This window comes from Elgaria multicarinata, chromosome 3 (assembly GCF_023053635.1).
Source record: "Elgaria multicarinata webbii isolate HBS135686 ecotype San Diego chromosome 3, rElgMul1.1.pri, whole genome shotgun sequence".
In the NCBI taxonomy this organism is placed as follows: domain Eukaryota; kingdom Metazoa; phylum Chordata; class Lepidosauria; order Squamata; family Anguidae; genus Elgaria; species Elgaria multicarinata.
In genome coordinates, this window is record NC_086173.1 from 160,597,353 (window position 1) to 160,619,931 (window position 22,579).

Sequence of the window (22,579 nt, forward strand, 5' to 3'; positions counted from 1 at the left end):
TATGCACGTTCAAACAGAAAAAACGTCCTAGAACTCCTTGCAAGGGAGCCATAGAACTTTTTAAATATGTAATACAAGGGTGCAATCTTATGCCTTGTATAAATATGGGTGCAATCCTATGCACGTTCAAACAGAAAAAACGTCCTAGAACTCCTTGCAAGGGAGCCATAGAACTTTTTAAATATGTAATACAAGGGTGCAATCTTATGCCTTGTATAAATATGGGTGCAATCCTATGCACGTTCAAACAGAAAATAGTCCTGGAACTTCTTGCAAGGGAGCCACAGAACTTTTAAATTTAATTTTTAAATATATAATACGAGGGTGCAATCCTACGGGTGATATATAGGTGCAATCATATTCGAGTTCAGATAGAAAACCGTCCTAGAACTCTTAGCAAGGAGATATACTATAATGTGTGTGTGTGTGTGTGTGTGTGTGTGTGTGTGTGTATATACACACACACACACACACACACTCTCAGAGTGCAATCCAACGCATGTTTAAAAGCATGTATAAGTCCCAGCAAGAGAGCAGTAAGCCATAAATATCCATAGGAGATTTTTTTGTCTATCTTGTGGCAGTGAATTCCACAAACGCTACATATATGCTCTTATAGTAGATCTTAGAATCCTAGAATAGCAGAGTTGGAAGGGGCCTACAAGGCCATCCAGTCCAACCCCCTGCTCAATGCAGGATTATATTCTTATTATATTATTATATTCCACAAAGACAAACTCTCTTCCCCCGCCCTAAACAAGCAAGCAGACTCACCTAGGCGTCCGTCACTCTCAGCCACTTGCTTTGCAAATGAAACAAGCCAAGACTGAGCCAATATATTCCCTCCCCTCCACCCCACCCCCACCTCTCTCACTTTTCCAAAGGCTGAAGGGTTTGGGGAATCGCAGTCTCTTGGCTTTAACCCTTTACAGGGCCTCCCCCATCCCTCCCCCTCCCCCTCTCTGGTTCAAGGTGAGCCTGAGGCCTCCCCCCCCCCAAAGTGGTCCCGACGTGACCTCTGCCAAGCCATTCACAGGTGATTATAGGCGAGGAAAGGACTGGGAAAGAGGTGTGATGGGCTCCCCCCGCCTCTGCATCCCCTCCGGCGAAACGTCTGAGGCTTTCAGGGGCGGCCTGACAGGCCTGCATTCAACAGATGAAGCACTCGTCTCACCACGCCTTTGCAAGGTGCCTCTGTTGCAAGGATGCATCTCGGCCTGCTGTGCAAAGAATGTGGGGCAAGGATAGTAGCCCTCTAGATGCCTTGGATGACAATTCCCACAAAATTGGATTTTTAAAAATGTATTTACTTTTATTTATTTATGCTACAAACAAGAAGGATCTTGGAATTGTTGTAGATCACAAGCTGAATATGAGCCAACAGTGCGATATTTTTGTGAACCGCCCAGAGAGCTCCGGCTATTGGGCGGTATAGAAATGTAATAAATAAATAGATAAATATGGCTGCAAGAAAGGCAAATGCTATTTTGGGCTGCATTAACAGAAGTATAGCTTCCAAATCACGTCTTGGCCTGACTTAGATGCAAAGATTGTTGAGAGGTATAGGGTGACCATATGAAAAGGGGGACAGGGCTCCTGTTAAGCCAACAGTGTGATGAGGCTGCAAAAAAAGCAAATGCTATTTTGGGCTGCATTAATAGAAGTATAGCTTCCAAATCACGTGAGGTACTGGTTCCTCTCTATTCGGCCCTGGTTAGGCCTCATCTAGAGTATTGCGTCCAATTCTGGGCTCCACAATTCAAGAAGGACGCAGACAAGCTGGAGCGTGTTCAGAGGAGGGCAACCAGGATGATCAGGGGTCTGGAAACGAAGCCCTATGAAGAGAGACTGAAAGAACTGGGCATGTTTAGCCTGGAGAAGAGAAGATTGAGGGGAGACATGAGAGCACTCTTCAAATACTTAAAAGGTTGTCACACAGAGGAGGGCCAGGATCTCTTCTCGATCCTCCCAGAGTTTATCCCACCTGCTTCCCTCTTACCAGGAATCCAAGGCAGCTTACAGAGTCTTCCCCCTCTCCATTTTATCCTCACGACAACCCTGTGAGGTAGGTGAGGCTGAGAGACCGTGACTGGTCCAAAGTCACCCAGTGAGCTTCATGGCTGAGTGGGGACTCGAACCTGGACCTCTGTTAGAATTTGGCCTGACATGCAGCTGTAGAATAATAAATTCAGATCACTAAAGGAACAAAGGAATTAACTCATTTTAATTTTAGTCTATAAGCGATATGCTTCTGGAACATTTATTATTATTATTTATTTATTTATTTATTTATTACATTTATGTACCGCCCCACAGCTGAAGCTCTCTGGGTGGTTTACAACAGTTAAAAACAGTAAACATTAAAAAAAGCATACAAAATTAAAAAAAACATCAGAAACATATAGACAGCAATATAAAAAAGCAACATCTACAGTTAAACAGTCTAAGTAGGAGCATAATACTTAATGAAAGAGTAAAAAAATGCAAAGTGTACAGCATATAAAAGGTGTGTGTGTATTAGCCAGAAAAATAGAGGCAACTGCAGTTGCTTGGAATTTGATCAAAAGTTTGAAGGGCTTCAGTACAAGAAATAAATGAAAAAAAAAGTACTATAAAAGATTTCTTAAAGTTAGGATTCCTTGCTTGCTGAATTTTTCTGAGTAAGTTTATATATTGTCATAGTCTCCCAAATTTTATTAACCCACTGTTCTTTAGTTGGTTGCTTTGGAGACTTCATGCTATACATGGTTTTGCAGCCGTGCAGTGCAATCCTTATGACATGTCTACTCAGAAGTAAGCCCTACTGAGTTCAATGGGACTTACTCCCAGGTAAATGGGTATAGAATTATCTAGATCCATTTCAATCTGGCTTCAGGCCTGGTTATGGGACAGAAACCGCTTTGGTCGCCTTGGTGGATGATCTTCGCCGGGAACTGGACCGGGGGAGTGTGTCCCTGCTGGTTCTGTTGGACCTCTCAGCGGCGTTCGATACCATCAACCATGGTATCCTTCTGGGCCGCCTTGCTGGGATGGGTCTTGGAGGCACTGTTTTACAGTGGCTCCATTCCTTCCTGGATGGACGGACCCAGAAGGTGGTACTGGGAGGCTCCTGTTCAACTCCTTGGCCATTGGCCTGTGGAGTCCCTCAGGGCTCTGTTTTGTCCCCCATGCTATTTAACATATACATGAAACCGTTGGGAGAGGTTATCCGGAGTTGTGGGGTGCGGTGCCACCAGTACGCTGATGACACCCAACTCTACTACTCCTTTCCACCCAATTCCAAGGAAGCAGTTTCTGTGCTAAACCGCTGTTTGTTGGCAGTAATGGATTGGATGAGGGCGAACAAATTGAAGCTTAATCCAGATAAGACAGAGGTGCTCCTTGTCAGTTGAAAGGCAGATCGGGGAATAGGGATTCAGCTTGTGTTGGATGGGGTTCCACTCCCCCTGAAGACGCAGGTCCGCAGCTTGGGTGTACTTCTGGATTCAGCCCTGAGCCTGGATACCCAGGTTTCGGCGGTGGCCTGGAGTGCATTTGCACAGTTAAAGCTAGTGCGCCTGTTGCGCCCGTTCCTAGAGATGTCGGACCTGGCCACGGTGACACATGCCTTAGTTACATCCCGATTGGATTACTGTAACGCGCTCTGCGTGGGGCTGCCTTTGAAGAGTGTTCGGAAACTCCAGCTGGTTCAAAGAGCTGCAGCCACATTGTTGACCAGGGCTGGTTACAGGGAGCAGACAACTCCCCTGTTAAAACAGCTCCACTGGCTTCCAGTCTGTTTCCGGGCACAATTAAAAGTGCTGGTTATGACCTATAAAGCTCTATATGGTTTGGGTCCAGGTTATTTGAAAGAACGTATTCTCCCTTATGAGCCTGCCCGTGCTTTGAGATCTTCTGGAGAAGCCCTTCTTTCAGTCCCACCTTCTTCACAGGCATGCTTGGTGGGAACATGGGAGAGGGCCTTCTCGGTGGCTGCTCTGGAACTCTCTTCCCGGGGAAGCTAGGCTGGCTCCCTCCTTGATAGGCTTTCGGAAGCAGGCTAAAACTTTTTTGTTCAAGCAGGCCTTTGGAGAATAATGCAGCCCTCCATCTATGTTAATGTTTTATAATTTTGTTGTGTATTTTTTAATTGTTTATGGTTTTGTTTCCCTCCCCCCCCCCCATGTATATTTTAAACTTTGTAAGGCCGCCTTGAGGCCCAGCATTGGGCAAAAGGCGGGATACAAATAAATATAATAATAATAATAATAATAATAATAATAATAATAATAATAATAATAGAATGGCAACCAAAACAAATCTCGCTGGAGGGCTTTAGGATAGACTCTATGTCTTGGCCTGACTTAGATGCAAAGATTGTTGAGAGGTATAGGGTGACCATATGAAAAGGGGGACAGGGCTCCTGTTAAGCCAACAGTGTGATGAGGCTGCAAAAAATATACCTCTCAAAATAGTAGAACCCAAAGGGGTCTTCCCATGAATCTGATTGGTGGGAGATTCAGGACAGATAAAAGGAAGGACTTCTTTACACAGCACAGAGTTAAATTATGGAACTCACTACCACAAGATGCAGTGATGGGCACCCATTTGGACGGCTTTAAAAGGGGGTTGGTTGGATAAATTCCTGGAGGCAAAGGCTCTCAATGGCTACTAGCCCTGATGGTTGTGTGCTACTTCCAGTATTCGAGGCAGTGAACCTGTGTGCACCAGTTGCTGGGGAACATGGGCGGGAGGGTGCCATGTCCTGCCTTGTTGGTCTTAACCAATGGCTGGTTGGCCTCTGTGTGAACAGAGTGCTGGACTAGATGGACCCTTGGTCTGATTCATCAGCGCCCTTCTTATGTTCTATTGAAAGGGAAATTTCAGCAGGTGTCATTTTTATGCATGCAGCACCTGGTGAAATTTCCTCTTCATCCCAACAGTGAAAGCTGCAGGAGCCCTGCCCTCCTGACCAGATACAAAAGACGGCAGGGCTCCTGCAGCTTTCACTCTTGGGATGAAGAGGGAACTTCACCAGGTGCTGCACGCCTACAAATGACACCTGCTGAAATCCCCCTTTTCTATACATCTGCTCATGATACAAGAGCCCTGTCCTCCTTTCCATAGGGTCACCCTGTTTCAGTCACAAGCAGCCAGAAGAACCCAAGCCCATTATAGGTTCAGCCCCTTGGATCGCTCCTTTAGAGCTCTAGCTGGAATGGACTCGCAGGCTCCAGGGCCGGTGCTACCATAGAGGCCACTCAGGCGGCCGACTAGAGCGCCAAGCTAAGAGGGGCGCTGGGCAGAGTGCAGCACTCACGCGCATTGGCTGTGAGCTGGCCCGGCCCAAGGATTCAGCTGGGCCTGGGCGGGCGAGATGGTGCCCCGCGCCTGCCCAGCTGAAGCGAAGCCAGGGGCGCTGGGGTGGGGGTGGGGTGGCTCCACGTTCGGACTTCCGGAACATGCCCGGAAGAGAGAGAGAGAGAGAGAATGTATGGGTGAATGGGGTGCATGCATGGGGTCTTTGAGTGAATGCATGTGTTCATGCGTGTGTTTGTTTGGAGTGAGTGATGCTGAGTGTGTGTGCGCGCGTGTGTGTGAGTTGGGGGGATGATTTGGAGGTGATATTCCTATTAAAAAACGCATTTTAGACCCATAGACATGCCTTTCCAATTTGTTTGCTATAATTGGCATGACGTATTTCTTGCACTTTAAAATAAATTTAGCAGTTTCAAGTTTTGTGCTTCTTATTTTTTTCCAGGAAACATCTGTTATTAAAAATCAAAGTTGGCATTTTTTGGGGTGGGGGGTGGGATGAAAGTAGCTGACCTTGCCTAGGGCGCAAAATAGTCTGGCACCGGCCCTGCTCGCAGCCCCACTGAAATCGGAGCCACCAGCCTCCCTTGGCTTGCACCCTAAAAGGGTTAACCCAATAGAGCTGCGTGGCTGCTAGAGAGGCCCCAGTGATTTGCAAAAGAGCAAAGTCCCTTCCTTTCCTTTTCCGCCGTCACCCTCCATTCCTGCTCCTGCTTGTGCAGAAAGTGCCTTCCGTCCCTCTTCCATTGCTCCTCTGGAGTTTTTTGGGGGTGGGGGTGGTGGCTGGCCATTGCATCAAAAGGCGCACGGGCATCTGAAAGGCTGGGATTGCTGAAGTGAGGAAAAACAAGCAAACTAACCCAAAAGAAGAAAAGAAAGGATGAGGATGAGGATGGTGGGTGCTTTCATCTTGATGCAATCCTAGCGAAAACAGGGCCCAGCGAGGCGGAGGGGAGAGCAAGACCCCAACACCAAAGGTACCTGACCCTGCACAGTTGGGCCTTTCTCTAGCCATCCCATCCCAGATCAGAGAGCAGTGCAAAAAGGGGATTTGCCCCTCTCGGCCATGCAAAACCCAGGGTGGGTGCTCTGATGTGTTTTAGAAGCACAGCTTAGGGGCTGTTAAAGGGACCCTTTCTCGTTTTCAGGGGAGTCTTGCTGAAAAGAAAGAAGTTAAAATGAACAAAGGGGCTGGATCCAAAAGCAGGCTCTGGAGAAAGTGGGGCAGGGAGAGAGAGACCAGAGAGAGAATTCCCACTCCTCCCTGGGAAGAGAGAGAGAGAGAGAGAGAGAGAGAGAATTCCCCGCTGCAAAGTGGAGAGAGAGATTCCCCCACCTCCAACACATGGAGAGAGAATTCCCCACTGCAAAGTGGAGCGAGAGATTCCCCCACCCCCAACACATAGAGAGAGAATTCCCCACTGCAAAGTGGAGAGAGATTCCCCCACCCCCAACACATAGAGAGAGAATTCCCCACTGCAAAGTGGGGAGAGAGATTCCCCCAACCCGTAGAGAGAGAATTCCCCACTGCAAAGTGGGGCAAGAGATTCCCCCACCTCCAACACGTAGAGAGAGAATTCCCCACTGCAAAGTGGAGCGAGAGATTCCCCCACCTCCAACACGTAGAGAGAGAATTCCCCACTGCAAAGTGGAGAGAGATTCCCCCACCCCCAACCCGTAGAGAGAGAATTCCCCACTGCAAAGTGGAGAGAGAGAGATTCCCCCACCCCAACACCTAGAGAGAGAATTCCCCACTGCAAAGTGGAGAGAGAGATTCCCCCACCCCCAACAGGTAGAGAGAGAATTCCCCACTGCAAAGTGGAGAGAGATTCCCCCACCCCCCAACACGTAGAGAGATAATTCCCCACTGTAAAGTGGGGAGAGAGATTCCCCCACCCCAACCCATAGAGAGAGAATTCCCCACCAAAAAGTGGAGAGATTCCCCCACCCCCAACCCGTAGAGAGAGAATTCCCCACCGCAAAGTGGAGAAAACTCCCACCCACAAAGCACGGAGAGAGAACACCCACCCACCCTGTCTCGGATCACATCCAAATTCAGGGTCACCCAGTCTGATTGACATGTAGCAGAGAAAGTCTTGACCAAAGGACGTCCCTTCATTGCGTGAAGTGTGTACTTTTATTTTATTGATGGAGCTGGTGTGATGAAGATGATGATGATGATGACGATGATAAGAGGATCAGATAAAACTGTGGGGTTGGTCTTACGGAAGGGGGCTGGCGGGGGTGGACTCCCCGCTGTCTCCTTTCCAGTTTGCCACAGCAACTCCTCCACTGACACGAGGGAGGTCCAGGTACCCTGGCTGGATGGGGCGAGCAAGGCAAGGAGGGGGGGATCCCCCCAAATTGGGCAGGGGCACCTCCCGTGAGCAGAACCCTTCCACCTACGGAAGGCAGAGCCTGGGTCCAAGCAATAATGAGAATCAGGATCTATTGGTATGATGGTGATATGGGGACTCCATGTGCAGGTGCAGTGTACCTCTGAATACCGGTTGCTCTGTGTTTGATGTGTTTGTGTGTATATAAACACTTGGGAGAGCTATTGCTTTAGAGCAGCCTTCCTCAACCTGGGGCGCTCCAGATGTGTTGGACTACAACTCCCAGAATGCCCCAGCCAGCTGGCTGGGGCATTCTGGGAGTTGTAGTCCAACACATCTGGAGCGCCCCAGGTTGAGGAAGGCTGCTTTAGAGGAAGGACTGTGGCTCAGTGGGTAGAGCCTGTGCTTTAAATACAGAACACCCCCGGTCATGTACAGGTAGGCAAGGAGACTTTCCTGCCTGAACTTCTGGAGAGTTGCTGCCAGTCAGTGTTGGCAACGCTAGGTGAGATCAGGGGTCCCCAACCTTTTTGGATCTTTGGGCACACTTGGGAATTTGAGAAACTGCTCCTGCAGGGGATGTGGCTGCCGTGGAGGTGTATACATGTGGGGGGGAGGCTAGGGGCTGGGAAATGTCTCCTTAGAATCATAGAATAGTAGAATTGGAAGGGGCCTCTTAAGGCCATCGAGTCCAACCCCCTGCTCAATGCAGGAATCCACCTTGAAGCATCCCTGACAGATGGCTGTCCAGCTGCCTCTTGAAGGCCTCTAGGGTGGGAGAGCCCACAACCTCCCTAGGGAACTGATTCCATTGTCGTACTGCTCTAACAGCCAGGAAGTTTTTCCTGATGTCCAGCTGGAATCTGGCTTCCTGTCACTTGAGCCCATTATTCCGTGTCCTGCACCCTGGGAGGATCGAGAAGAGATCCTGGCCCTCCTCTGTGGGACAACCTTCCATCCGCACAGACTTTTCCCCTTTGCTCTCCTCCATCCCCAGCCTCTAGCCCTGCTCTTTCTCTGCCCCCAAACCTTTCCTTGCCATTTCTCTCCCATTCCCATCCCTTATTTATTATTGCATTTATATCCTGCCTTTTTTCTTCCAAGGAACCCAAGACGGCGTACATAATCCTCCTCCTCCATAATCCCCATTTTTATCCTCGCAACAACAATCCTGTGAGGTGGGTTGGGCTGAGAGTCTGTGACTGCCCCTAAGTCACCCAGTGGGTTTCCATTGCCGAGTGGGGATTAGAACCCGGATCCCCTGACTCCCAGCCTGACACTCTAGCCACTACACCACGCTGGCTCTCCCTTGCCAACTCCTTCCTTGCCTTTCCCTTTCTCTCCCACTCACCCCTTGATCTTGCTGTTTCTCTCCCCTTGCAGCCTCTAGCCTCGCTCTTTCTCTCTCCTCTACCCCTTTGCTGTGCCTTCTCTTTCCTGCCCACTGAACAGCTGTAGGGTGACCCTATGGAAAAGAAGGACAGGGCTCCTGTATCTTTAACAGTTGTACAGAAAAGGGAATTTCAGCCAGTGTCCTTTGCATGTGTGCAGCACCTGGTGAAATCCCCTCTTCATCACAACAGTTAAAGCTGCAGGAGCCCTGCCCTTTTTCATATCTGGTCACAAGTGCAGGGCTCCTGCAGCTTTTTTTGGCTTTTATTTGCCAGGTGGCTGCTAGGAGGAGGGCTTTCTCTGCTGTGGCACCCTGGCTGTGGAACGAGCTCCCCAGAGAGGTTCAGCTGGCACCTGCACTGTACTCTCCTTCCGTCGCCAGCTGAAGACCCTCTGTCCAACCCACCTCACAGGGTTGTTGTTGTGAGGATAAAATGGAGAGGAGGGTGGATTCCTGCATTGAGCAGGGGGTTGGACTCGATGGCCTTGTAGGCCCCTTCCAACTCTGCTATTCTATGATTCTATGATTCTAGGGTTCTGTATGCCGCCGTGGGTTCCTTGGAGGAAAAAAGGTGGGCTATAAATGCAAAAATAAATACCGTATTTCTTCGATTCTAAGACGCCATCGATTGTAAGATGCACACTAATTTCAGTACCACCAACAGAAAACAAGCTTTGATTCTAAGAAATAAGAAACGCACCCGCGATTCTAAGACGCACCCTGTTCTTAGAGATGTTTATATGGGGGGAAAAGTGCATCTTAGAATCGAAGAAATAGGATAATAATAATAATAATAATAATAATAATAATAATAATAACAACAACAACAACAACAACCACCACCAACAGAAAACAAGCTTTGATTCTAAGAAATAATAAACACACCCGCGATTCCTAAGATGCACCCCATTTTTAGAGATGTTTATATGGGGTAGGGAGTGTGTCTTAGAATCGAAGAAATACGGTAAATAAAAAGGATAATATAAAATTTTGTTGACAGCATAGTCTGGGCGACCACTGAGGGAAAAGCTGAAAGTTGTTCATTGTTTGAGCTTGAGAGAGACCTAACGTGTCGCTCCGCTTTCATTCTTCCTTTTGCCTTGTTTCCCTAGAGGAGAGGCCTTCCCGTTATCGCTGTGGGATTGCGCTGTCGTGCCGACTGAACAACAGGGTCGGAGGCGGGAAACGGATTTTCTTTCTCTTTAACACTCTTCCTGACCAGACGGCAAGGGAGTCACTCGAGCCGAGGCCTGAGATGGGATAAGGCCGCTCGATGGCCTCCAAGAAAGCGCTTACAAAAGAGGGGGGTGCGCCGTCGGCCCTGTGTCTCCAGTTCCAGGCCGCGCGAGAGCAAAGGGTGGCCATGGAGGAGAAGGCTTCGGCCTGCCCCAAGCCAGCCGAGGGAGCGAGGAAAGGCCCCCGCGCGGTCCAGGCTGGTGGCGCCAGGGAGTTGCTCAGGCGGGTGACGCCGCAGCAGATCAAACAAGAACCGGACGAGGGGTTGGCCCAGCGCTGGGAAGCCCAGTGGCAGGAGTTCCTCAAGGTGGTACAGTCCCCTCACACCGGATGGGGGAACCCTCCGCTGACGGAGTTCGTGGCTTTGAATGACCCGAAGGGTTTCCAGGCCTCGGTCGGGGCAGCCCAGCAAGCCTTCGTCTGGAAAGTCAAGGAAGAGGTCCTCGAAGAAGAAGACGCCAGTGCCGAGACGCAGCGTCAGCGTTTCCGGCATTTCTGCTACCAGGAGGCCGAGGGCCCCCGGGAGGCCTGCAGCCGGCTCCGGGAGCTCTGCCACCAGTGGCTGAAGCCGGAGAGACACACCAAGGAGCAGATCCTGGAGACGCTGATCCTGGAGCAGTTCCTGGCCATCCTGCCCCCGGAGATCCAGGGCTGCGTCAGGGAACGCGGCCCGGAGACGTGCGCTCAGGCGGTGGCCCTGGCCGAGGGGTTCTTGCTGAGGCAACAGGAGGCCGAGAGACCGCGACAGCTGGTGAGAATCCGTTTGGTTGGTTGGTTGGTTCTTCTCCTCCATCTTTTCTTTTTTTTTCTTTTTAATACTATTTTTATTGATTTTCAAGTAAGGACAAATACAATAAATACACAGAGAGTAAAAGAAAACACTCAACAATACAAATGTTCCCACAGCACCACTATAAAAAAGCATGGGTGTTCATTTCTTCAGTAAGCACTTGGTACAGAAAAAGATGCAGGTTAAGTTAGAACCTCTGACCAAAAGGATTCCTGAGTCATTGGGGGTCTAGGTTATTATTATTTATTATTATTATTATTATTATTATTATTATTATTATTATTATTTATTTATTTATTTATATAGCACCATCAATGTACATGGTGCTGTACAGAGTAAAACAGTAAATAGCAAGGCCCTGCCGCATAGGCTTACAATCTAATAAAATCATAGTAAAACAATAAGGAGGGGAAGAGAATGCCAACAGGTACAGGGTAGGGTAAGCAGATACAGGGTAGGGTAAAACTAACAGTATAAAGTCCGCACAACATCAAGTTTTAAAAGCTTTAGGAAAAAGAAAAGTTTTTAGTTCGCCAGGATTCATATTAATAAATGTGAAAAAGTCCAGCCAGTTTTCCACAAATGTGTCTGATGTTATTTCTCCTCTTGCTAACCTGCTATGTTGTGTCAATTTATCATTTAAAGCTAGTTTCCAAATCTTATCAAACCAGCGTTGATGGTCAAAAGGTCTCTCGCTTTTCCAGAATTGGGCAATTTCCCACCTGGCTGCAACCAGCAAATGGGTGACCAAGGCTTTGGGAATAATGCTTCTATTGGCATTCCTAAAAATAGAAAGTATTGCCAGTGCTGGGTCAGTTTCTACTTCAACATGAATAATGTTTGTAATGGTTTGGAGGACCCTTGACCAAAAAGTTTTGACCTGTTGACATTCCCACCAAAGATGAATATAAGTGCCAGGAACTGAGCAACCACGCATCTGGTTGAGCTTTTATATTGTATTTTATATTATGGTTTTATACTGTTGTTTTATACTTTGAATGGTTTTAATTTTTGTGAACCGCCCAGAGAGCTCCGGCTATTGGGCGGTATAGAAATATAATAAATAAATAAATAAATAAATAAATAAATCTTTTCTGACGGGATGTCAGTAGACTTTCCGAATAAGAACTCGAAGGTCCGTCTCCCCTAGTACCGACTAACCCGGGATCTAAGAACAGCCGGAGGGGCTTTACCGATGGTGTCCTTGAGGGGTGTGTCTGTGAACGGGGAAAATGCACCAAATAGCATTGGCGCAAAAGAGACAAGCTCTGGTGCTTGGAGAATTCGTATAATTTTTTATTATTATTTGTATCCAAAGGTGCTCAACGTTTCGGACAGGGAGTACTTCATCAGGAACTATAACAATTCAAAATAAACAAGTTAAAATAGAAAAGAGGAACAACACCCAGAAACTAAGTTACATTCTTTGAAATATTGTTTTGTGAATCACGTTGAGCAGGGGGTTGGACTCGATGGCCTTGTAGGCCCCTTCCAACTCTGCTATTCTATGATTCTATGAACTACTCTTGTATATAAGATTTGTTGTTCACAGAAAATTGCATGGAAAATTCCCAGCCTTTATACTTTGTCAATCCTACAGGGGAGGTATTATTGCTTGTTATTCATAATGAACAGATATTACAGTTCAAAAGTCAGGTTTCTTTGTTTTTAACATCATTGCTTCACACATAAAGATAGCAAGTACCTTTTCTTTAATATATACAAACAGTGGAATTTATATCATAGAATCATAGAATAGTAGAGTTGGAAGGGGCCTACAAGGCCATCGAGTCCAACCCCCTGCTCAATGCAGGAATCCACCCTAAAGCATCCCTGACAGATGCTTGTCCAGCTGCCTCTTGAAGGCCTCTAGTGTGGGAGAACCCACAACCTCCCTAGCTAACTGGTTCCATTGTCGTACTGCTCTAACAGTCAGGAAGTTTTTCCTGATGTCCAGCTGGAATCTGGCTTCCTTTAACTTGAGCCCGTTATTCCGTGTCCTGCATTCTGGGAGGATCGAGAAGAGATCCTGGCCCTCCTCTGTGTGACAACCTTTTAAGTATTTGAAGAGTGCTATCTTCAAATACTTAAAATATTTAATACTTATTTAATACTTAATAAAGTATTAATAAAATAAATATTTAAGTATTAAATATTTAATTATATATTTAAGTATTAAATATTTAATAAAATATTTTAAGTATTAAATATTTAATAAAATATTTAATACTTAAAATACTCAAATACTTACAGAACTAAACACAAACTATGATAATACGCTTACACTTAACATAAACTACGATAATACAGGCACAAGGAAATCTAACCTGAAAAAAGTTGATGAGCTACCAAAGAGGGACTTCTCAGTGGTGGCACCCTGACTGTGGAACTCCCTCCTGGCCGAGTTTCAGCTGTCCCCCACGGTGGAAGCATCGACTTCTGTTTTCAACTAACTGTAGTTTGTCATTTCGTGTGAATGGGGACAAACGCTGGTTAGCTGGAAATACCAGCGTATTGTAGACAGCTGGAACTGTTTTCCTGAAAGTAATTTGGCCGTAGGAGAGGCATTTCAACCTCTTGGAAACCACCAAATGAGTGGTGGTTTGGGGTCAGGGGGCGGGGTCAGGGGAAGAGGCAGGGCCATATGGAGACCTTCGAAGGCCTAGGTTTGGTCCCTGGGCTTGAAGTTCTGCCCTCTGCAACAAAAAGATTCACTTTCTGAATAATCCAAATCTCTCTTTTCTTTTGTTCTGATGTAATGGGTTACTTTAAACTAACCGGGGATTTTTGTCTTCAATTCCAGATTTTGGATTCCTTCGAAGAAGTGACGGTGAATTTTCCGAGGGTCCAGCAGGTCTGCTTGGGCACTACTCGGAAGCAAGGTAAAGAGGCGGCTTGTGTTTTTTTAAAGCTTCTGTCGGTTTGCACCAGGCGGAGGTTTCATTTTCCTTGTCTGCCTTTTCTGCGCTGGCTATCTCTCGGGGGGGGGGGGGGGGAAGCGACACCTTGCGTCAGGGGCAGGCAGAAGGTTGATCTGGATTTATCGGTAGATCTCTGAGTGTTGGCAGTAGATCGGCAAGGATTCCTGACTCCCAATTGTGAACCGCCCAGAGAGCTTTGGCTATTGGGCGGTATAAAAATGTAATAAGTAAATAATAAGTAAATAAATAAATTGGTTAACAATTGCAGGAATAAAATGACACCCCATGCAAACCTGTTCGCTGGCCGCCTGAAATATCGTGAAAATTCTGGCCGCAGGAGTCACATATTTCGGTCAACTCTGCCAGGAGGCCCCGTAACTGGGGAAGAAAGTGGAAGAGGCCGGCCGGGAGACCAGCTGGCAAGAAGGGAGGCGGGCAGACAGGTGCCGGAGGAGGAAGAGGAGGAGGCATGTTGCAGTGGGATGGCTGGCCTGGCAGAGTTGACCCCATGAAGAGAGACTGAAAGAACTGGGCATGTTTAGCCTGGAGAAGAGAAGATTGAGGGGAGACATGATAGCACTCTTCAAATACTTGAAAGGTTGTCACACAGAGGAGGGCCAGGATCTCTTCTCGATCCTCCCAGAGTGCAGGACACGGAATAACGGGCTCAAGTTAAAGGAAGCCAGATTCCAGCTGGACATCAGGAAAAACTTCCTGACTGTTAGAGCAGTACAACAATGGAACTAGTTACCTAGGGAGGTTGTGGGCTCTCCCACACTAGAGGCCTTCAAGAGGCAGCTGGACAACCATCTGTCAGGGATGCTTTAGGGTGGATTCCTGCATTGAGCAGGGGGTTGGACTCGATGGCCTTGTGAGCCCCTTCCAACTCTGCTATTCTATGATTCTATGATTCTATGACCCAAATATGGTGAGAGGCGGGCAGCAGTGGCAGGTCATTTGGGAGGGGAGAGTGATCCATTTGCCACTCTCCCCATTCCGCACTGCTTGACGTGCCTGCACGAGATCGCCTCATTGTAGGGCCGGCCCTGCACACACTGATACACCTATGACAGCTTAAAGGTCTTACCCTCGCCGCTTTCTTTGATTCCAGCAGGGACCAGGCTGTTGAATGAACAGGAGAGACAAGCTCTCCGGCAGCAGGAGTACCTCGAGCGAGAGACCCCCTCCGGGACCTCGGTCCCCAAACTCCGCGAGAACCCCTCCCAGCGGCACGAGCCCAGCAAAACTTCCGAGAACCAGACCAGGCTGGAGCGGCCACCGGGCGCCCACCCGGCCAAGCGGGCCCCGGAGCCGGTCCCTTGCCGGGTGGGTTACAAAGACCTCGGCGAGATCCTCTTCCAAGAGCGGATGCAGGAGAGCCAGCGGCAGAAGCGGTGCGTGGTGCTGCGCCGGCGCATCCACACCGAGGAGCGGCTGTACAAGTGCCAGGACTGCCGCAAGAGCTTCGACCACCGCTCCCACTTCATCCGCCACAAGAAGATCCACACGGGCGAGAAGCCCTTCCAGTGCGCCGACTGCGGCAAGAGCTTCAACCGCAACTCCAACCTCACCACCCACATGCGGACCCACACGGGCGAGAAGCCCTACAAGTGCACGGACTGCGGCAAGAGCTTCCGCTGGAGCTCCGACTTCATCGTCCACGAAAGGACCCACACCGGGGAGAAGCCCTACAGCTGCGGGGACTGTGGCAAGGCCTTCCGGCGCAGCTCCAACCTCACCGCCCACGAACGCACCCACCGGGGGGAGAAGCCCTACAAGTGCTTGGACTGTGGGAAGAGCTTCACCCGGGGCCTGTACCTCATCGCCCACAAGAAGACGCACACGGGGGAGTGAGCGGCGTGGTTCCAGGGGGGGCCGGCAGGGGTGGGACCCCCAACAGGGTGATTTTGGGGGCGGACCCGTCAAACATCTGGGGTGAGAGGCAGGTTGAAGCTGGATCACATGCCCTGGCGGAAGAAGACGTCCCCGCCCCCTTCCCACAGCACGCCCCTCCGGCCCCCTAACCCTAAACATTCTAAGCTGAGAGAGTCAGGAGAAATGGGGTGAGCTGTGGTGTGTGTGTGTGTGTGTGGAAACTCCTCCAAAATTCAGTGGCCTTCCACGAGTGGAATCCTTCATTTTGCGGAAGGCCCCTTCCTCTCGCGGAAGGCAGATCCTCGATCCAAACCCTGACTTCCAACAGTGGCTTCCTACCTATCTGGAAGGGAAACAGCAGACGGGGCGGTTGTCTTTTCGCCCCACTTGGGGCTTTGCCCGGAAGCTTTTGATTGGCTGTTGCAGGGAGTCAGGAGGTTGGACTAGATAGGCCTTTGGTTTGGTCCAGCAGGGCTGCTCTGACGGCCGCCCCTCGCTGCTTCTGGAGGGGTGGGGCAGCCAGGGATACAGGGCTGGGGCACCCCAGATACAAGAACGTGGTTGGATGAGGCTTCTCTGTGGGGCACCTTGCCTGCTTTCCTAAAATGAACTCTTTGTGCTCCGGCTTTTGTAATACCAGGTCTCCCATCAAGCATTCCTTACTGCTCGCCACGCGGTGCTGTGGGGGCCATTTGATGCGGCCACTGTCAAGGTGATGTCGCTCCTGATAATACTTTGTTACCTAAAACCGCAATAAACAAGATCCAGGTATGACAGGGCTCCCGTATTGGGAAGCTACCATAGATCAGATCAGACTATTTTTTCCTCTGACCCGCAATGGTGCTGCAGAGATCACTTTCCCATCATCTGCTGACGTAGCACTGTGGCTAAGAGATTGAGCGATAAACCAGGAGGTCACCAGTTCGAATCTCACCTCTCCTATGAACTTGTTTGGTGGCCGTAGGCAAGCTGCCCTTTCTAAGCCTCCGTCCCCCATTCCCCCCCCCCCCACCTACAAAATGGGTAATAATAGACCTACCTTACCGGATTGTTGTAAAGATGACCAACTAGATACAGCGCGTGAAGAGCTTTGAAAACCTGAAAGCATTTTGTGGATGTTTAAGTATTATCATTATTACGGGCTAATTGGCCTTTTTAAATGGCGATTCCGAGCGTTTAAATCTGAAATCTTCTATATGCAGGACAGGTTCTGGTTTGTCTGCACTAGCTATTATTCTACAGCTCACTCCATTTTTTTTTTAAAAAAATTTTTTTGTAGCTTTCAGGGCTCAGAATTCAACTTTCACTCTAAGAAAGACATTTAAAAAAGAGAGTTTAAGGTTCTAGTCCTCATGGCTGCAGAGGTAGGCTTGAAATATGTGTGGGAAATATCTGGAGAAACATCAGCCACTTGTTGATCAGTAAGGCTTCTAGCAGCCCACGGCCAGTGTTTCTGTCCCCTGCATATGTCCGGCAAAAGCAGAATAAATTACACATCATATGCAAATATATTGATTTGCATAGTATACAGCATGCATCGTATCCAATTTGAGGTTACTGAACCCAAATGGTATCTTCCTTTTCTTTTTTAAAGCACAGGGTACACACTGCCCTAGGGGTGGTATGGGTGAAATTTCAGGGGGTAGCCATTTTACACAAATACTGCCCTGTTTATTAAGACTGATTATTTATACGGCACCATCAATGTATGTGACAGCTTGCAGAATAAAGATGTGTCCCGTTTTAGCAACTCATCCAATAGGAGAGGCCTGTTGGTTTTGTGCCCTCCTTGTGGCCTCCTAGGAGGCATCCGATTGGCTACTCTGGGAAAACGGACACTGGACTCAATCAATGGGCCTTTGGCCTGATCCACCGGGCCTCTGTGGTGTGCCCTGGCCTGAGAAACTCGTGAGCCTAAATTTTGAGAGAGGAAAAGACGGGACAGGGGGAAGTGTGGTGTAGTGGTTAGAGTGTTGGACTGGGAGCCGGGAGATCTGGGTTCTAGTCCCCACTCGGCCATGGAAGCTCACTGGGTGACTTTGGGCCAGTCACGGACTCTCAGCCCAACTCACCTCACGGGGTTAGAATCATAGAATAGCAGAGTTGGAAGGGGCCTACAAGGTCATCAAGTCCAACCCCCTGCTCAATGCAGGAATCCACCCTAAAGCATCCCTGACAGATGGTTGTCCAGCTGCCTCTTGAAGCCCTCTAGGGTGGGAGAGCCCACAACCTCCCTAGGTAACTGGTTCCATTGTCGTACTGCTCTAACAGTCAGGAAGTTTTTCCTGATGTCCAGCTGGAATCTGGTTGTTGTTGTTGGGGTAAAATGGAGAGAAGGATTATGTATGCCGCCTAGGGTTCCTTGGAGGAAAAAAAGGCGCGATATAAATGCAATAAATAAACGAGGGGGTGGGGAACGACCAGGAAGAGCCATGGGAGACCTTCCACCTGTGAAATGGGTCTAAGACAGGGTAGGAATATCTTTTTGGGGCACCTTCACAGAACACAATTCTTAACCACGTGCGACAGAACGTCTGAACGCTAAAAACGTTAGTCCCTGCAAGAAATTGGACGTTGCTTCCACCATATTCTGAGGTAGCTCTACTTGTATCGAAAACCAACGTAGTTGGTATTTATACTGCGTATTTTTAAACACTCGTTCTTTCTCTTCTTCTTCTTCTCCTCCTGCCCCGGTCTCCCAACCCCGCATAAAGTTTATGGAGACATTTTCCCTTGTGTTCAGCTTCCTTTCCCCCACCCCCACCCCCACAGTGTAACCCCCTTAAGTGGTCTTGTAATAAACCCTCTCTTCCTTATGGCAACGTATATATACTTGAAAAATGGTGACTGAGTGTATCTTCTACCCTTTTTTTTTTTAAAAAAAAATGATGATGATGATACTTCAAGATTAAATATTATCATTTCACTTTGCCTCTGTTCTTGGGGGTTTCAGCGGATGAAAACAGGAGAGGCTTGGACAGTTTTAGGTCAGGGTTGTTGAAACCTCAAGCCCATGGTCAAATTTGGCCCTCCTGGGGGAATCCACCCAGCCTTAAGAACATCAGAAGAGCCCTGCTGGATCAGACCAAGGATCCATCTAGTCCAGCACTCTTGTTCACACAGTGGCCAAACAGCTGTCAGCCAGGAACCAACAAAGCAGGACATGGTGCAACAGCACCCTCTCACCCATGTTCCCCAGCAACTGGTGCACACAGGCTTCCTGCCTCGGATACTGGAGGTAGCATGTAACCATCAGGGCTAGTAGCCCTTGATAGCCTTCTCCAGCAATGTATCCATCCCCCTTTTAAAATGGGTGGCCATCACTACATCTTGTGGTAGTGAGTTCCATAATTTAACTCCGTGAAGCAGTCCTTCCTTTCATCGGCCCTGAATTTCCCACCCATCAGCTTCGTGGGATGACCCCGTGGGGTTCTAGTATTTTGAGAGAGGGAGAAAAATGTCCCGTCCCCCCCATCCACATTCTCTGCATAATTTTGTACACCTCTTATCATGTCTCCCCTTAGCCTCCTTTTCCCCCCAGATGGCTAGGCCCCGTTCTCCTGACTGCTTATTTCTTCATGGTTTCCGCAGGTTTTTCTGTCTCATTTCATACAGTTGAAATGCCTGTTCTTTTCTAATGCAGAGTTACCGGCAGTAAGCTCTCTTAGTTCAAATAGGCTGGTATTTCTGGTATTTTGGACTCGCCCACTTTGCTCTGTATACCTCTGGAATGCACTCTCTCTCTCTCTCTCTTACACACACACACACACACACACACACACACACACACACACACACACACACCCCAAACTTCTCAGAAATGGAATTTAGACCTGAGGCTAAAAGAGGTTCATCCCTGTTCTAGGCCCTGAGTAAGACCACGCTGCCTTCTTTCGTGGCTCATTCACTTGTTTGCACGAAAAGGAAGTGTAACGCAGACCCAGGCCTTTGCTTCTAAAAGCCGTAGTAGTTTAGAAAAGTGGGGCCGATGTCACAAGTCTAAGTGGGACTGCAGAAACATTGGGGGACTGAGGGGAGAGAGGTTAGCAGCGTTCAGGTACATCAAAGGGTGCCACAGGGAAGGTGGTGAAGATCTCTTTTCCACGGCCACAGAAATTAGGACCTGAAATAACGGCTATAAGTTACAGCTAGCTAGATGTCGATGAAATATAAGGGGAAACTTCCTGATGGGAAGATCTGTGCAACGGTGGAACGGTCTACCTATGGAGGTTGTGGAATCGCCATCTCTGGAGGTTTTTGGGAAGAGGCTGGACAGACACCTCTCATGGGTGGTTTAATTGGTTTTCCTGCACATTGCAGAAGGTTGGACTAGATGATGCTTGGGGTCCCTCCCAACTCCGCAATTCTGTGATTGGACGATCTTTCTTTCTTTCTTTCTTTCTTTCTTTCTTTCTTTCTTTCTTTCTCAAAAGGTGGCATTACCACTATCAACATCACCAAGGGTGGGCAATTTGTAGCCCTCCATGTTTTGGCCTACAACTCCCATCATGCCTCACCATTAGCTATACTAGCTAGGGTTGTTTGGAGTTTTTGGCCACAAGTTACCCACACCTGAACTTCACTAACAATTGACCTGGGGCTGTTTCCTCTTGCAGGGGGGTGACCTGAGGCCTTAGGAATGTGTGGCTTAATTTCAAAAGCGCTCTCAGTTCAGACCTCTGGGGCAGGGGTGGGAACAGTCCCGTCCCGTCCCCCTGTCCCCACATTTTATTTTTTAAATTACTTTATGGTGTTTTAATCCATGCTCTTTTCAGTTAAGCAGTCATGATGGAACCCCACTTGGAAAAGTGCAGTTCTGGTCACCGTACCTAAGAAAAGGTCTTGTCAAGTTGGATAGCCAAAGCTCTCTATTATTATTATTATTATTATTATTATTATTATTATTATTATTATTTATATAGCACCATCAATGTACATGGTGCTGTACAGATAACACAGTAAATAGCAGGACCCTGCCGCGTAGGCTTATAATCTAATAAGTTGTAGTAAACAATAAAGAGGGAAGGAGAATGCGAACAGGCACAGGGAAGTGTAAACAGGCACCAGGTAGGGTGAAGCTAAACAGTATAGAGTCAGAACAAACTCAATATTTGAAGGCTATAGGGAAAAGAAAAGTTTTTAGCTGAGTTTTAAAAGCAGTGATTGAGTTGGTAGTTCTCAAGTGTTCTGGAAGAGCGTTCCAGGCGTAAGGGGCAGCAGAAGAAAAAGGACGAAGCCGAGTAAGGGAAGTGGAGGTCCTTGGGCAGGCGAGAAGCATGGCATCAGAGGAGCGGAGAGCACGAGCAGGGCGATAGTGTGAGATGAGAGAGGAGAACTGCCCAGAGAGCTTCAGCTATGGGGCAGTATGTAATTGTAATAATAAATTAATAAATAATAATAATAATAAGGATCAAGGGAGCTGGAACAACTCTCCTATGAGAAAAGGTTACATCATCTTATTTATTCATTACATTTTTATACTGCCCAACAACCAAGGCTTTCTGAGCAGTTTACAATTAAAACCATAATACACAAAATCAAGATTTTAAACTTTTAAAATGCCATATAAAACCAGAATAAGTTATAGTCCAGGGAAAGCTTGACTAAAAAGATAGGTTTTCAGGAGGCATTTGAAGGAGGTTACATTTTCCATCTCCCGGACCGAACGAAAGGTGTTTTTTTTCCAGAGGGTGGGTGCAGCTACAGAGAAGGCCCTACCGTCGAGGTCCTTTGTGACGACATTCTGTACGTTTTGGAATGACGAAGGAGGATCTGAGCTTGTTTAGCTTGGAGAAAAGGTGTGTAAGGGGAGACATGATAGCGGTGAATAAAATTGTGCATGCTGCAGAGAAAGTGTATAGAGGTGTTCATGCAAGAAGAACTCAACGGGACCATCCCATGGAGATGAATGGTGAGAGATTCAGGACAGACAAAAGGAAGGACGTCTTCTTTACACAATGCAGTTAAAACTAGGGAATTCACTCTTACAAGATGGGGTTGGATAAATTCCTGGAGGAGAAGGCTATCAAGGGCTACTAGCCCTGATGGCTATGTGCCGCTTCCAGTATCAGAGGCAATATGCCTATGTGCATCAGTTGCTGGGGAACATGGGCAGGAAGTTGCTGTGGCATTTAGGCCCCGTTTCTGGGTTTCCCACAGGCAACCGGTTAGCCACTGTGTGAAGTTTTGAATTATATATAAGCGCCTTAGAAGTGAGTTTGCCTGGATAGACACACAGCTGAAAATGCATTGATGGCGGAACAGGACAAGGGGAACCTTTGTTCAAAGGTCGAATTTCCTAGGGGAAGGGGAAAAAGGAAAGCTTGCACCATCCTCCTCTAGCTCAAACGTCTGGTCCTCTCTAGCACACCAAATGTCTTTATCGTTTTAACCCTTGCTACAACTTATTCCAAAAGTACATCAATTGGGCATCATGGCTAAAAGGGGAAATTGCTTATGAAAGGCCAAAAACAAACCAACCAAAAACTGGAAATGCATCACTCAAAAAAGAAGACGCAGCTCTGCATAAAAACCACACATACTAATTTATATGTATAGATGCGAATGTAGAAATAAATATTGCCGTGTAAATATAAACACAGTGGATCTATCTGCTGCCTGGGGGGACGTTGAAGTTGATGGGCAACTTTAAGGCACGGGTTTTTCCTTCTAGTGGCTTTTTATCATTAAACTTGAATGGGACAGGTCAAGCTGTCGAAGAGAAGATGCCATC

At 47.9% G+C, this 22,579-nt stretch overlaps 1 protein-coding gene across 1 annotated transcript; it reads left to right on the forward strand.

Moving 5' to 3' along the window:
* Positions 1 to 5,997: 5,997 nt before the first annotated feature.
* LOC134396221 (zinc finger protein 500-like) lies at positions 5,998 to 15,832 on the forward strand. Its single transcript, XM_063122640.1, has 4 exons — positions 5,998 to 6,272; positions 10,137 to 11,011; positions 13,854 to 13,932; positions 15,083 to 15,832. The coding sequence occupies exons 2-4, from the start codon at positions 10,298 to 10,300 to the stop codon at positions 15,823 to 15,825; spliced, it is 1,536 nt and encodes a 511-aa protein (XP_062978710.1). The 5' UTR covers positions 5,998 to 6,272; positions 10,137 to 10,297; the 3' UTR covers positions 15,826 to 15,832.
* Positions 15,833 to 22,579: the final 6,747 nt, after the last annotated feature.

Bases quoted from the DNA above. Each gene is read 5' to 3' on its own strand.
- LOC134396221 (XM_063122640.1), top strand. From the start codon at position 10,298: ATGGCCTCCAAGAAAGCGCTTACAAAAGAGGGGGGTGCGCCGTCGGCC. The intron at 11,012-13,853 runs GTGAGAATCCGT...CTTCAATTCCAG, and splicing joins CCGAGAGACCGCGACAGCTG to ATTTTGGATTCCTTCGAAGA. The intron at 13,933-15,082 runs GTAAAGAGGCGG...CTTTGATTCCAG, and splicing joins GGGCACTACTCGGAAGCAAG to CAGGGACCAGGCTGTTGAAT.